This window comes from Palaemon carinicauda, chromosome 7 (genome assembly GCF_036898095.1).
Source record: "Palaemon carinicauda isolate YSFRI2023 chromosome 7, ASM3689809v2, whole genome shotgun sequence".
Classification (NCBI taxonomy): domain Eukaryota; kingdom Metazoa; phylum Arthropoda; class Malacostraca; order Decapoda; family Palaemonidae; genus Palaemon; species Palaemon carinicauda.
This window is the reverse complement of record NC_090731.1, coordinates 22,736,953-22,752,179: the sequence shown is the minus strand read 5'-3', so window position 1 is coordinate 22,752,179 and position 15,227 is coordinate 22,736,953. Positions and strand designations below refer to the sequence as shown.

Sequence of the window (15,227 nt, the reverse complement as noted above, 5' to 3'; positions counted from 1 at the left end):
TATAAGTCTCCAGCAATCAGGTCTATTTAATTATAGAATTTTTGTGGTTTTACAATAGTTAGATTTCATTCTAAAATTTTTAAAAACCCTTCACTTACAACTTTTTAAATTATCATAACTGGAATCACCATCTTTCAAGGGAGCCTTAGAAAGCACATTTTTTTTTTCCTTCTCCGGCTAAATTATTCTTAAAATGTTGCAATTTTTTTTCATTTCCCTCTTTAGGAATAGTTTGCATTTTATCTGGAAATCGTTTTCTTTGTTTGTAAGAGCTGTTCAGTAGATTTTGGACAAATTATGTGCATTACAGGTGGTCACTTATTTGCTACATAGGATTGGAATTTCAGTTCCTGTCCAAAAATGCAATGTCTCTTCTAGTTAAAAGTGTGGTCACAGAAACTCATAAAAGCATTGAAGATATTAGATACTGTATTGGAATACAGTAGGCCTACATCTCTAATTTTTTTTGAAATGTTACTTTCGTAATTTTTTTTAACCCAAGTCTTATAGTGGCTATTTGCAATTTGGTCTTTTTAATTCCCTGGCCCTAAGTCTTAGTGACTATTGGCAATTTGGTCTTTTAAATTCTCCAAGTTTAATTAAAAATATAATTTTCTTTTATCGATATTTCAAATATAGTTAGAAAAACAATCTGGTTTCCTGTATTTCAAGGTGCATTTTCAGATGGTTTCCATAAATCTTGACTAATGGAGCCTAGAATAATAATTATTTAAAATTTTATTTTTTATCTATCTCTTTCACTGGCATTTCACCTCTGTGGAAGTCAGCAATATGAACATCAAGGGAGGTTCATAGAAATAAGCAGAATTTTGATAAATTTTATAAATATCTATACTCGATTTTCATACTGCTGCTACTCCGAAAGAGGGAATGGAGAATTTTTACTCAGCTAGCCAGAAGTGTGAACTGATGTCTTTTGTGAAAGCAGCTCTTGGATGCTGATTAACTAGGTTGATGAATTGGGTTTCTTTCTTGAAATAAATCCTTGTTGTCTAGGGCATTAGGGACGGAGAGACCTCAAACCGTCGGGTAGCCACCAATGACACAGCACTTCTGGAGCTTTGGCTATAAGCAGGCATGACAGACATCCTCTAGACTCTAGAGGATCAACTTCTTTTTTTTTTTTTTTTTCCTTTCTTCTACCCCTGAACAGATAAATAACTGTTATGTCAAGACCTGATATTGTTGGCAAGACAAGGGAATATTATCAGAAAGGTTTCTAGTGGGAGGCACTATCCTAATTCCTGGACAAGAAGTCCTGTCTGCAACTGTATTCATGGGCTATCACCTACCATTAATCTTCCTGCTTCACCCAGTCAATATACAGTACAACCATACAAAGACAGTGTCAAAGTCCAAAGAAGTTGCTTTTCAAAGGGACAATGGAACAGGTAAATTGCCTTTTCTTGGACCCAAAATCTAACTTAAGTTGGAGACTAGTGTGAGGCATTTTAAAATAATGAAGTTCCTGTTATTGATGAAATACTTTGCAAACACTTCATTGTAGTAGCAGTACAGAAGAATGACTGATTGTTCTCGCTGATCAGTTGTGTTTTTATGTTCCTTCATCCAGATTCAAGGAAGTGTATCTCGAGTTTTGATGGAGGCTAGGTGTACCAGTTTCGTAGAATTTGCTTTGGTTTATGCATAGCTCTCCATGTCTTACCGAGGGTCATGGCTCTGGTGGGCCATCTGTTTGGTTTAAGGATCTCTCTGTACTGGGATGATAGCCTAGTTCTGGGGAAATTAGTATTATTACCATCATAAAAATGCCTTCTGTGCCTATTTAGCAACTTTGCTCTCTCAACAATTAAGAGATATTGTATTCCCTAGTTAGCTTGCGGAGGCCCTTTGCGTAAATATGCTTAGGAGGTGGTGGTGAGGTGCCTTGCGCATTTATTGCCATAAAATAAAAATTCTACACTAGAGGAAGGAGGGCTTTTAGTGGAAAAAAAGGGAAATTTAATATTTAGGACAGGTAGGAAGCTTTGGAAAAGCCAGATGAATCTCAGCCAAATATAGATACTGTAATTTACTTTATCGTTAAGATTTACAACCTGATTTCAAATGTTTAATTCTCAGGGCTGGCCAATGGAACAAGCAGCACATCAGCAGGGCTTTACAAGTTAGATATGTTGAAGCTGGGAAAACAAATTTTTTATGAAATATAAAGGAATTCATACAAATTAGCTATCAGTATTCGTAATATTTATAAAAAAAGAGCAAACACCAATACTATTAAAGTTCATTTACTATTCTACAAGCATTGTATAAGCAATTACAAACTAAATATGATCAATGAAATAATTTACTGTGCATAATTTTTTTGCTGTAAATAAATACTTAGCTATTTTTTTTCTGTTAAAAGGAAAATAATTGAAAATAAACACTGAAGCTTTACAATTTATATTAATACTGCTTTCATGTATACAATAGGAACTTACAACATACACTCACTGCATTTGACAACCCCTTATCCTAACACTTAATATGTACAAGCTTATGTACAGACCATTATACCATATACGCATGGAAACGGTAGAAACTTTGTACACTAATAATGTTGTGTAACAAGCTTTAGTGGATATTGGCATTCAAACTCGTGTAAATATTAACCTTGTTAAAGCTTGAAAGCATTTAAGTGCCAAAAATATTTTTGTAGTGATTCACATACAAACCAACTATAACAAAATTTCTATAAACGTACTAAAGCCGCCAATCCCACATGTGAAGTATATATGCATACATATATTGGATATATTGAACAAATATAGGTATATAAGTATGCATATCAATTTTTTTTATAAGGCACAACTATTTCTGTAATCAAAAAAAACTTTAACAATTTGACGAAACAGTTTAATGTCCTCCACTTTTTTAAAGGCAAAGGATTCATTCACTGTCTTGTCAAATTATAATAAACTGCTTTTCTCAGGAGTGCAGTTTTGATGTCCAATGTTTGTAACCCTCAAAACACAGTTAGCACTAGACCAACTAGAGCTCGAGTCTACATATTTCAAGACACTGATTACTTAATGGAGAAGGGAAATAAATATAATCATATCACAGTTATATGTTCGTTTCTGCAGTTCATTCTGCAGAAATGAGATGCAATCTCCAATTAAACCAGAATCAAGCTTCGAGTAATTTTAACTGACAAAGAAGCAAATAGCATTTGTACAAATATTACTAAAAGCAGCAGCATTTGATCCTACTAATCAACATCCAACCCCAGCCAAATACAATATTTCTTTATTCTCCAGAGACAGATTTAGACTAGATTACTTTTTTATTAACAGCATACACTCTTGACATTCAAAAGTAGCAATAATACATTTTGCAGTGCCATGGAAATGAAAATAATGGTAATGAACATATATACAGTACATGAAAAACAAGCAGATATCAAAGGCACATACTACTAAAGCATGAAAGTTATGTATGCATAAAAATAGATTCTGAATGTACATAGCTTACAAAAATACAAACTAGCTGGTGTCATGTCTTTACAATATAATAACCAGTATGTTCTGATATAGAGTAAGTAAATAATATGGATGAAAAAAAAAGATTTATTCAAGTTTCAAAATGACAGTAAATGGAAGTAACATAGTTATAGACGGTCTGCCAATTCGGACGTTCGGAAGTAATCATATCGCTAACATCCTGGAAAGAAAAATACTTTTTAGCATACTACCAGATGTCTTGATTAGATCTTTAACTTATATAGTTTTAAAATCATATATTTCTCCATGTTTATTCATTCATTCAATAATCTTGACTGTTTTTTAATACAGTATTGTTAACTTTGTGTAGTAAATGGCCCTATTAGGGGGCATCCTTGGGTAGGAAGCCAATCAATTAATTCATAGGAGAAAATATATTTGGCCTTCGAACATCATTTTGTAACTAATGTTCCATCTCAAGAGGTACCACTGGTTATCAAAAGAACCTTGTACTAATCTATAATAAATTAAGCATTTTACATTATCTTTGTAATTTTAAAGCATTTCTTAAATTTTTTGTATTTAATTTTAAGACATTACTAAAATTTATAACCTGACTTCAAAATATTCTACAGAAATGAAAGTCTTGGACCACAAATAATATTGAAGACACTCCTAAATTTAGTTATTTCATTGAAATGAGTTAATACTGTACTTGATTTAGACAAATTAAAAAGTAGGGATAAAGTAATCATGATGGAATTTCAGACTATCCATTCCATTACAAAATTCCTTTCTTCCAGCCTGTGTCAACAGGGTATAGTACTTCCAATGTAGCACATAAAACACTGCCCATATTATTGGTAGGTAAGGAATATTAATTCTTGGCTCTTGTCTAAAAATTCTTTTAGCCTGTCTCAACGGGGTACAGTACTTCTAATGTAGCACATACTGGTTAAAAAAATAATAAATTGTAGGTATGGAATATTAATTATTGGTTGCGTCTCAAATGATTTTAGCCTAAGTAAGACGACCAGTCAACAATCCAATATATATATATATATATATATATATCTATTTGAGGACGCTCAATGTAAAGTTGAACGTCCTCAAATTATTTTATGGTAGACAAGGCTAGATTACAGGTATTTCATCTTTCTGGGCTGTCGCTAAATCATCTGGAAGGTAATTGTTACATTTAAAAATAATTTTATAACATTCATAAGAACAAAAATTTGTTGTAGTAAGGCAAATATATATACAAAAGATTAAATACTCCTATGTACTTGTGAAACAAAATGTACTTCAGTAATTTTTTCGTATTGATAAATACATTAACTATAAATTGTCATCCGTTAATGTGGTTTTAAACAACTGATTACTTGTAGATGACTTTTTTGTCTGGTCATTACAATTTCTTACTGTTTAGCCTGGTTCATGACCAAACATTTGGATTTAGATTACCATATTTCAACATTTAAAAACCTGAAGGATTCATTAAGTTTCTACAATACATAATTATTATTATCACTAGCTAAGATACAACCCTGGTTGGAAAAGCAAGATGCTATAAGCCCAAGTGCTCAAACAGTGAAAACCCAGACAGTTTCAAACCAGAACCCTAGGACATGAGGATAAAAACAAGTAGTTTTTTTCAACAACTCCAAAGTATTGTACAATTACTTTGGAATGTGATTAATCTGCCCTCTTCATAAAAATTTTACTTCAAGACAACGTTAAACTTGCTTTGCTCCTTCCTTCACAATAACGTAAGGAACAAGTTATTTCTTACAACCATACCTGACAAATTCAAGGTCTTCATTAACCTTTTTTTTTATGATTCATGTGAAAAAGTGCCATGCATGACACCTTAATGCAAATGGCCCTACTTGAATTATGGACTAAATAACCAGGCGCTAAGGCCTTGGAGAACGTACAGTATCCATGTACAAATGGCAAAAATTCCACATTTCTATAAAGTTAAATTTAGAAAATAGTGGACTGCAGGATGGAAAGGAAGAAAGACAGGGGGGAAGAGAGGTAGTAGTCAATTCTAAAGGGAAGCTGCTAAGACCCGTAAGTAATACAGTGCACCTCTTGATACTATACAGCAGACAAATAAGTAACTTATTTAACATGAAAACTTTACCTAACTGTAATTATTCACAGCACACCAATACTAATAGTGAAAGAAATAATGCACCTATGTTCAGTACAAACATTTAAGATCTGTTTAAAATACTGAACGGCTTTATAAGTGGTTATTACTTTACAAAATGAACTTCACTGTATGAAGATGAAAATTCCTTATATCTACTCTACTAAAGTATTGTGCCTGGCTAAAAATTATAATTCACCTGATAATAATGTATAAAAAAATTCCCCCAAAAAAATCATAATTGTGCCAGCATGTGTTAATAAATTGGGCGAAATATAATTAAAATTACTAAATAATTGTGTAATCATTAAATTGTAAAAACTAAAGTTGGAAATAAGCCCTTGGTATTCTTAAACAATAATTTTCAACTTTAAAACCATATCTATATATATATAAGTATTTCGTCAATAATACTATTATGGCATTTTTTTTTTTATAAAAAATAAATTAGGCAAAGGATTCTTCTGCAAAAATCCCTAAACTTCCATGGGGAATCAATACCAGATGCTTACATGCACCATTTGCCTAGATGCAATCTAAACAGACTCAGACAATGTAGGAAATTAGTATAAAATCTTAACCGAAATGTAGAGCAGCTACATTCTAACTAGGAATTCAGTCCTATAAAAATTAATATTTAGAGTAAATTGTTGAGATCGTATAATTTCAATACAGCTTAACCTCTTTTTAAACAAGAATGGGTATGGCATTGCATGATGCAATTTCAAAATTGAACTTGTAATCTATGTAGATTACATTCCTATAATGTATTAGTCAAAATATAAGTGTCATAATTCAATATTGTACTGTTTACATTATCACAAACCCTATAACTTCAGGTATCCCCAAATATATGTATTTCTATGTACTATGTAATCAGTATATTTCCTATGCTAGTGGCTTTTATTCTTTGTAATGTTAGCACCATATTTTAGTACTGTACTTTGTACTGTCTACCAGATAATTTTCACAGAATTCATAAAAGAAACTTTAAACAAGATAGTTGTGCATGTGCAATGTCAAGTTGAAGACTGCAGCTGCCAAAGGGTAAAGGTGTGCTTGTCTGACCATTTTCAAGACATGCCGAGACTGGTCCCCCAGTAAACAGTTACGGCCGTAATAAAGGTTGTACTAGACAAAACCTTATCTTTATCTAGTTGCTAAGCCATGTGCAATCCAAGCCCGTCAGTTAATATGGTCACTTCCTCACCAGCAGCAGATGGCAGTTACATTACCTGCTTAAAGGAACAGCTGCACTCTTTGCTCCAGGACACAGTAGTTTAGGACATACTGGCACAACTGTCATTCACTGATAGCTACTATTGCATCAAAGTTTAAATATATCACCCACTAAACTTCCAACTGTTGACAATAACCCTCTCTTCAGAGGCTGATCTTGTCACCACCCTGCCATCCAGTTGCTTCGAGGGTTTCTGAATGAGCAACATTCATCTCGATTGAATACCTTTTCAGACAATAGTCCCCAGGAGCAAGGAGTGTTCCAACCACAACTAAATGAGCCACTGGAACACTTGACTACCCTAATAGTGATTGCCCGAGCTAAAAATGCACCAAATCTGATGGCTTGGCGAAGTGGGGTCAAAGGATCAGTCAACAGGCTGGATTAGCTAAACATATCTGTTGCAGTTCTTACAAAAAAAAAGTAAGTTTAAAAGCAATGACTGAATATAAAGGTATCTTAGCAGCAGCAGAACTGTCCAGACAAACACGAGAAAAATCACTCTCCCAAGAGATTCCAATATTTTTTTTGACAAACTGCCTAAGCAACCTACCAAATAATCTAAGTGTTGACTTGACACACAAAATAATAAAGTAAGCCATAAAAAACAAAAGTCGGGATTAAGATTAGACTACTTATGCCTACAAGCCTATTCTTAAAGGTCACTTTTCTGTCAGTGTCGAAAAACTATAATTAACATCATGGGTACCAGCCACTCGTTGAAATATTACCACTAGTGTGTTATTGGGTTCTTCTACTGGGAAGACAGTACTACACTGGATCACCTCTCTCAGGTTACGTCTCCTTTTTCCTTTGCCTATACAGTACATACACCGAATATTCTGGGCTATTCTTTCTACATTACCCTCTGTCTTCATACACCTAATAATGAGATTAACAAAATATTCTTCTTGGCTCAAGGGTTTAACTGCAGCACTTTAATCATTCAGCTGCTACTTTCCTCTTGGTACGGGTAGAAGAGACTAGCTATGGTAAGCAGCTCATATATGAAGACACTTCAAAATCAAACCACTGTTCTCTAGTCTTCGGTAGTATCATAGCCTATGTGGCATGGTCTTCCACTGTCTTGGGGTCAAGTCCTCTTACTTGAGGGTAAACTACGGCACACTATTCTATCTCATTTCTCTTCACCTGGTTTTGGGAAGTTTCACAGTTTATATATAAAAGATTATTTTAATTGTTCATTACTTCTCTTACAGTTTGCTTCCTTATTTCCTTTCCTCACTGGACTATATTTTCCTATTGAAGCCGTTGGGTTATAGCATCCTGCTTTTCCGACTAGGGTTGTAGCTCAGCTAGTAATAATAATTATAACACCTGCAATTCTAGGTATCGAAGGCATCCACCTATTACTATCTAGGCAAGGATGCAGTTCTGGAGACATTAGAAGATCATATATCTTTGAGATGTGAAAATATAATTTAATAGTAATTTTTCTTTTATCTTATTTCTCTGGTTATTGCCACAGTAAATTTCTAATAAGTACTAAATAAATGTCAATATTAAGACTACATTAGTATAAAGTATTCACATGCTAACATATTACAAAACCTAGTATTCTTGTTATTTAACTTCACACAGCAATATAAAAAGAAAATGTATGTATATACAGTATATGTGTATTCAAAATGTTCATTACTCTGTACTATGAATATATTCTATAAATAAGTACTCTTAAGGTACATCAGGTTTTCAAGATAAGAAATTTGCAATATTAATGTTTAACAGCAAAAAAAAAAAAGCTTTAATTTCTTGAAACCTTGATCAAACCACAACCACACATGCATGCTGAAATTGCAACACCATGCAAAATATCCATGCATTAAAAATGTTGAAGGATATTAAATTTAGAAACACTTATCTACTGCCTTTCCTGGAATTGACAACAAATTGTCAAAATACAGATTGTCAAATAATCAATAAAGCACAAGGCATGTACATCATGAAGAAGAGTATTTTAACTGTACTAAAGAAAAGATCAACTTTAAAAATCTATGTGATTCTAAGACACAACCTTCAAATACAAACTATTGTTTCTACAACCATAAAAGCTTAACTAAAATTTATCATCTTGAGAACTGAAGAAAGGTTATTCATAAGTGTTAATGATACCTACCAACAAATTAGGAATGCCAACAGATTCTGCAGCTGAAATAGCAACTTCAAAGTTTTCTCTCTTATTTGCTGGAGAGAGTCTCTTGTAACTAATCTTTTCTGGAAGGTAAGTGTCGAGAATAGCGCAGAGCGCCAAACCATCATTCCAACTTGAACTGAAGTTGGTTATATCTACATTAGTGTAACCTATTGTCTTGTTCTGGCACCATTTCAGCAAAGCATTTCTTTTTGAGCCTCCCCCCTGTGCTAAACAGGCTAAAGGATCCTTCTTGTCAACTACAGCACTTATCTGTCAAGAAGAAAAGAAAACATTACTATGAGGTTATGACAAGTATATCTCAAGGGAAAATTAAGAATTCCTAGATAATTCCTTCTATAATCCCAATATATAAACACTTACAAAGTTAGTTCTTATGTAAAACAAATATACATAGATGCTTACCTGGCCATAGCTATTTCTTCTTACAGTATGGTCCAATTTGTTACTTAAAATAGAAAGTGGTGGTTTTGAGACACTATTCTCAACAGTTCCAAGACCAGTAATCTTTCCTGATATTTTCTCTGATAACTGCGACATTTTAATGTTTTCAGATAGGTTGGAATTACCAGAGGTTTTGGAAAATGCCGACTGAGTTAAACCCTCAGTAAATGAGTTACGCTGAAGAGCTCTCAAAGGTGATGAAGCTGTTGACGAACCTAAAGTATTTCCGGTATCTTTCAAGGGTGAAGACGAATTCCCTCGAATGACACTCTGCAAAGATGAAAGGGCAATAAAAAAAAATCCTCTCTTTTGTGACTTTTTGGCTTCAGTAATTAAAAATAAATTACTTTATCCAAATGTACTAGAAATATAAAATTTTCACTTACAATATCCTACAGGAATACTGATAGGATTTCTAACTCAAATATGACCTTAAAATTCATTATGGAAATATTATATGAACTTCACTGCTAACATTGTATGACATCTAAAACTAGTGTATACAGTAACTCCACTATATGAATGTTGAACTAACAAACTAAATAAAACTTCGCAATTGTATAATATATACAGCTGATATTTACAACATCTGATTCACTATTGTCTCCATAGTAGCTATTAGAGTAGCTTTTGTATGTTTGGCAGCATAAGCTAGTCTACTTTTTAACAAAATAGGAGAACAATGCATAACATACAGGGAGTGTATTCCTAAAAGGCAAAATGTTGGGGCAAGAAATATGATACATGGTATTATAGCCACGAAAGGAAAAAATAATGAGAATACATATACAAAGACATCGTATTTATACAGGAGAAGGGGATCTAACAGCTGTCAGTTTCTTAATAATTCCGGAGAAGTCAGATTTTAGATAAAAGGATAACACTGTATTAATGGAAAACAAAGCTGGGCTTAGATTCAAATTTCTACCTTGAGTACAGGAGATTAAAAAGGATTCAACAATATTCCTTTGGAAATCGTCATTTACATGGATTATTTTTTTCCGCCTTTGACCAACCAATTCTGTGACTTGACTGTAACCAGTGGGAGGCCAAGGCATTATTAAGAGAACCCCTGGAGACGGGCCACCTGATGCTGTTTTAATCTGACCGGGATACTTTTGGATGTTTGGCCGTCATAGAATAAGTTACACTCTGAACAAGTAATGCTATATATTACATTATTATCATTTCCAGAACTATTCTTAATTAACATGTTTTTTGATGTACAATTATATTTAAATACTACATCAATGTCTAGTTTTTTCAAAAGGGTATAACATCTAAAAAAAAAAACATGAAATGGCAAACAAAGCATATTATTAATTGTTTCCTTCCTCTCTAATTGGACACTATAAAATGTTTTCTTAGCCTTATCCATACATTTTTCTAAGAAATATTTGGGATAGCAAAGATCTGTTGCAATTTTTTCTATTTTAGTGAACCCGTCCTCAATGTAATCTGGGCTACAAATTCTAAATGCCCTAAGGTACATGGAGGAAAAAACTGAATGTTTCATATTTTTAGAGTGACCTATGGTTTCATTATTTGTAGGCTTTCTATATATATGGAAAACTTAAATTTATTTGTTTCTCTAATTATTAAAACGTCTAAAAATGGGATACGGTTATTTTCTTCATTTTCTATAGTAAATTTTATAGATGGTACTATTGAATTAATGATTGAAACAAAACCCTCAAGATTAAAATTTTCTTCTAAAATACCTAGAACATTCCTTCAGTGTGGTCTTATCGATATGTTGATGATGTTCTAGGTATTTTCGAAGAAAATTTTAATCTTGAGGGTTTGTTTCAATCATTAATTCATTAGTACCATCTATAAAATTTACTATAGAAAAAGAAGAAAACCGTATCCCATTTTTAGACGTTTTAATATTTAGAGAAACAAATAAATTTAAATTTTTCCATATATATAGAAAGCCTACAAATAATGAAACCATAGGTCACTCTAAAAATATGAAACATTCAGTTTTTTCCTCCATGTACCTTAGGGCATTTAGAATTTGTAGCCCAGATTACATTGAGGACGGGTTCACTAAAATAGAAAAAATTGCAACAGATCTTTGCTATCCCAAATATTTCTTAGAAAAATGTATGGATAAGGCTAAGAAAACATTTTATAGTGTCCAATTAGAGAGGAAGGAAACAATTAATAATATGCTTTGTTTGCCATTTCATGGTTTTTTTTTAGATGTTATACCCTTTTGAAAAAACTAGACATTGATGTAGTATTTAAATATAATTGTACATTAAAAAACATGTTAATTAAGAATAGTTCTGGAAATGATGATCATGTAATATATAGCATTCCTTGTTCAGAGTGTAACTTATTCTATGTCGGCCAAACATCTAAAGGTATCCCAGTCAGATTAAAACAGCATCAGGTGGCCGTCTCCAGGGGTTCTCTTAGTAATGCCCTGGCCTCCCACTGGTTACAGTCAAGTCATAGAATTGGTTGGTTAAAGGCGGAAAAAGTAATCCATGTAAATGACTATTTCCAAAGGAATATTGTTGAATCCTTTTTAATCTCCTGTACTCAAGGTAGAAATTTGAATCTAAGCCCAGCTTTGTTTTCCATTAATACAGTGTTATCCTTTTATCTAAAATCTGACTTCTCCGGAATTATTAAGAAACTGACAGCTGTTGGATCCCCATCTGTATAAATACAATGTCTTTGTATATGTATTCTCATTGTTGAGTTTGATAATGTCCTGAGTGGATGAAAGTACTAACTCTAATCAAGTCTTTTAATTTTTTCCTTTAGTGGCTATAATACATTTTATATTCATCACATGTCAGCTTTCGTGATTTCTACACATATGATACATATATTAAAATAAATATTCTTTATTGATAACGTTTATTAGTTAGAAGGTGTAATTATACAAAAGTGTTGTTTAGCACAAAAGTCTCAACATTAAACATACATAGGTATGCAAAAAAAACTGTAATAATGAGAAAAACAATTTGAATAAGAACTCATTGCTTTTTAAAATGTAAAAAAATCAATAAATATATTATAGAATAATTCAATTATTCACAGGCACTATTATTTATAGAAATTCATCACCTAATTAGCTAACAATAGCAGGATTAGCTTATTGCATAGAGGGGAGGGCTGGGAGTAATTTGTGGGTTCTGAAATATTTAACCCTAATGACGTTAAACTAGCGAACATTCCAGCTTCCGAACATGCTCTTGAATGCTTCTGGTATGTATGATGGTGGGGTACATCCATTTTTATGCACTTCCTAACTTAGCCTCGTCAGGCCGGAATTGGTGTGAAGAGAAATAAAGTCCCCTTTTGTTCTTTTTTTTTCATGTTGGCTAACCCCGAAAATTGGGGGAAGTGCCTTGGTAAATAGATAGATGATGAATATATGCTCTTGTTTACTTAAAGGTACAATATCAGGGCAGTCTCCATTTATTTCCTGCTATTGCTAGCAATATAAAAAACAACTGAAAATAGAGATGAGACTAATAAGAACACAACAAAAATATTACGAGAAAAGGAATAAAAGCAAATATAAAAAATAAAACTTTATATGTAATTATTTACTTCCTATTCATTGGCTACTACTCTATGGAAATGCTATTACAGAACTTATGAAAAAATACTATTTGAGAATTAGGAGAGGACTACATCTCCTAACATGTTTCTATACCTCAGTATCTGCTCTTTTTAGTAAAGGTGCACTTTTGCTATTTGATGTGTTGCTTTCGCTACTGGTACTGCATAAACTTGATGCTGATGAACTTCTAGAGTTTGCACGAGTCTGTCTCGTCACACATTCTATGGACTCTGATGAAGATGAAAGGAAAAATAGAATTAACATTTTTACATTATTACTTGGGGTTTACACTCCCTACAATTACTTGAAGCATACTGTAGTACTTCTGGCACCTGTTGCATCACTAAGTCTTTCATTCCTCCATTTCTTTAAATTTTTTCTCAAATAGCTGTTGTGTATATTGCTTAACCCTGTCCTGCTCTAATGTTCACCTTAAATTTCAAAGGTTTAAAGGCTACTCATGAATGGCGTAAGCAAGAGACGGGACAATACACTAGGGACTGGCCATATATACGCATGATCAGCAGCCAAGCTCTCTTTCCATCAATCTAGGACTGGGGAGCTTGAGGCAATGGGGGCGGATACCTTAGCAGGTTGACCCGTAGGTTCTCCCAAACCATGAAGCATGGCAAGGTTTTAGAAAAAAACTAGAAAAATAGTGCCGGAGCAAGTCTTTCACTCCCGTCCAACAGATTGCAAGATGGGGACGTTTTCAATAGATTACCATTATCCTCTTGAGGGGAAATTCATCCCGCAACTCCTTAAATCTAAAACTATTCATCCCGCAACTCCTTAAATCTAAAACTAGGTCAGTGGTAGGCAACAATAAGTGATTCAAATGTTCAGTTACATCCCAGCACCTATTTCACATTTTAGATCAGAAGTGGCATACTAGATTTTTACAGCAAAAGAGCAAGTAAAAATATGTACTGATTGGGAAATAAAAAACCAATAACCAAGTTATAGTCATTTGAACAGCAGAACAAGACCTATGCTTCATAAGAATATATTTACAATTGAATAAAACTAGGCTAAACTTCATTTCAGCTTGATATAATGGGGCCTGGTTAGAGGTAAGAGTTCTTCAAAGTCCTACATTGGAAAACTCAATTAGTTTGTTTGTAAATTTGAAAAATATCTGAATCAACACCTAGGTAATGTTAGTGTTTGCTCATATAGTTGGCCAGTTTGTTCAAATTTATCTTGTTCTGAATTTCAACTCTTTAGAAAAGATTCTAGGGAAGACCTTTGAAAAATGAGAAAGATTCATATAACTATATTAATAAAAAATAAAAACAATAATATCTATTATAATACTCCATCCTTAGCCAACAATTTCTTTTTTAAATAAAATGTTCATTCAACTATACTTTCTACCACTTGAAAATTTTTACTGAAAAAAAAACGTTTAAGTCTTTCAATTCAAAATCACTTTATAGTTTTCTTTCTAAAAACCACATACAAAAAATATTAGAGTATTAAATCTTAAATACATCAATTTATGAGACCAAACTAACCCCAAAAAGGCAAGGATGGAAAAAGGAGTTAATAATTACCAAGAGAATTATCCAATTGTATTTCTTATTTCAAGGAACAACATTCTTTGGGTAACATCATCTATCATATGCTTATCAACTAAACCTTTAATAATTAGAATGTTCAAATTCAGCACTTTCCACTCATAGATCTAAGAGTAAAACTGCAAAAGCTTTTTTAAAATCTCACCAATAAGGGATTTTACTCGTGAATCTCCTCGCGTAACTGGTCTTGGGTTGCGGCGATCAGCAAGGATAGAAGGCTCACCATTAGGTAGGGATGTGGGCACTGAGCGTAAAGTTCGGCGTTCACTGGAGCTGCTACCATTGCTCAGGCTGCTGTTACTGCTATTAGTCACTGGACTGCATACTTTCACTGCTGTGTACAAACACTGTATCAGTAAATAGCCATACAGCATGTCTAAACATGGAATTATTTACTCAAGCAGACCAGTGAACTATAACAATCACACTGAAGCTCGATTCACTGAGAAAGTAAGCTTAACATTCTAATGAGGCAATAGCCAAGCAATGCTTTGTAGCCTTGACAATTCTGCAAAAACTTCAATGGAATTGCATTGAGGAATAAAAGGCTTATGGGCTTCTGGCTTACAAACTCAC

General features: G+C 33.1%; 1 protein-coding gene across 3 annotated transcripts in view; it reads right to left on the bottom strand.

The window, feature by feature from the left end:
- Window positions 1–2,411: 2,411 nt before the first annotated feature.
- LOC137643897 (cytospin-A-like) overlaps window positions 2,412–15,227 on the bottom strand; it is a 118,932-nt gene continuing 106,116 nt past the window's right edge. Inside the window, exons 15-19 of one of the 3 annotated variants that reach the window (XM_068376641.1) lie at window positions 14,797–14,985; window positions 13,165–13,301; window positions 9,444–9,752; window positions 9,003–9,290; window positions 2,412–3,687 (exon numbers count right to left, since the gene is read on the bottom strand). In XM_068376641.1, the coding sequence (XP_068232742.1) occupies window positions 3,598–3,687; window positions 9,003–9,290; window positions 9,444–9,752; window positions 13,165–13,301; window positions 14,797–14,985 (1,013 nt within the window). In that variant the 3' untranslated portion in view covers window positions 2,412–3,597. Of the gene's footprint in view, window positions 3,688–4,514; window positions 4,646–9,002; window positions 9,291–9,443; window positions 9,753–13,164; window positions 13,302–14,796; window positions 14,986–15,227 lie in introns of those variants that run through there. The other 2 variants (XM_068376642.1, XM_068376643.1) reach the window with 2 other exon arrangements.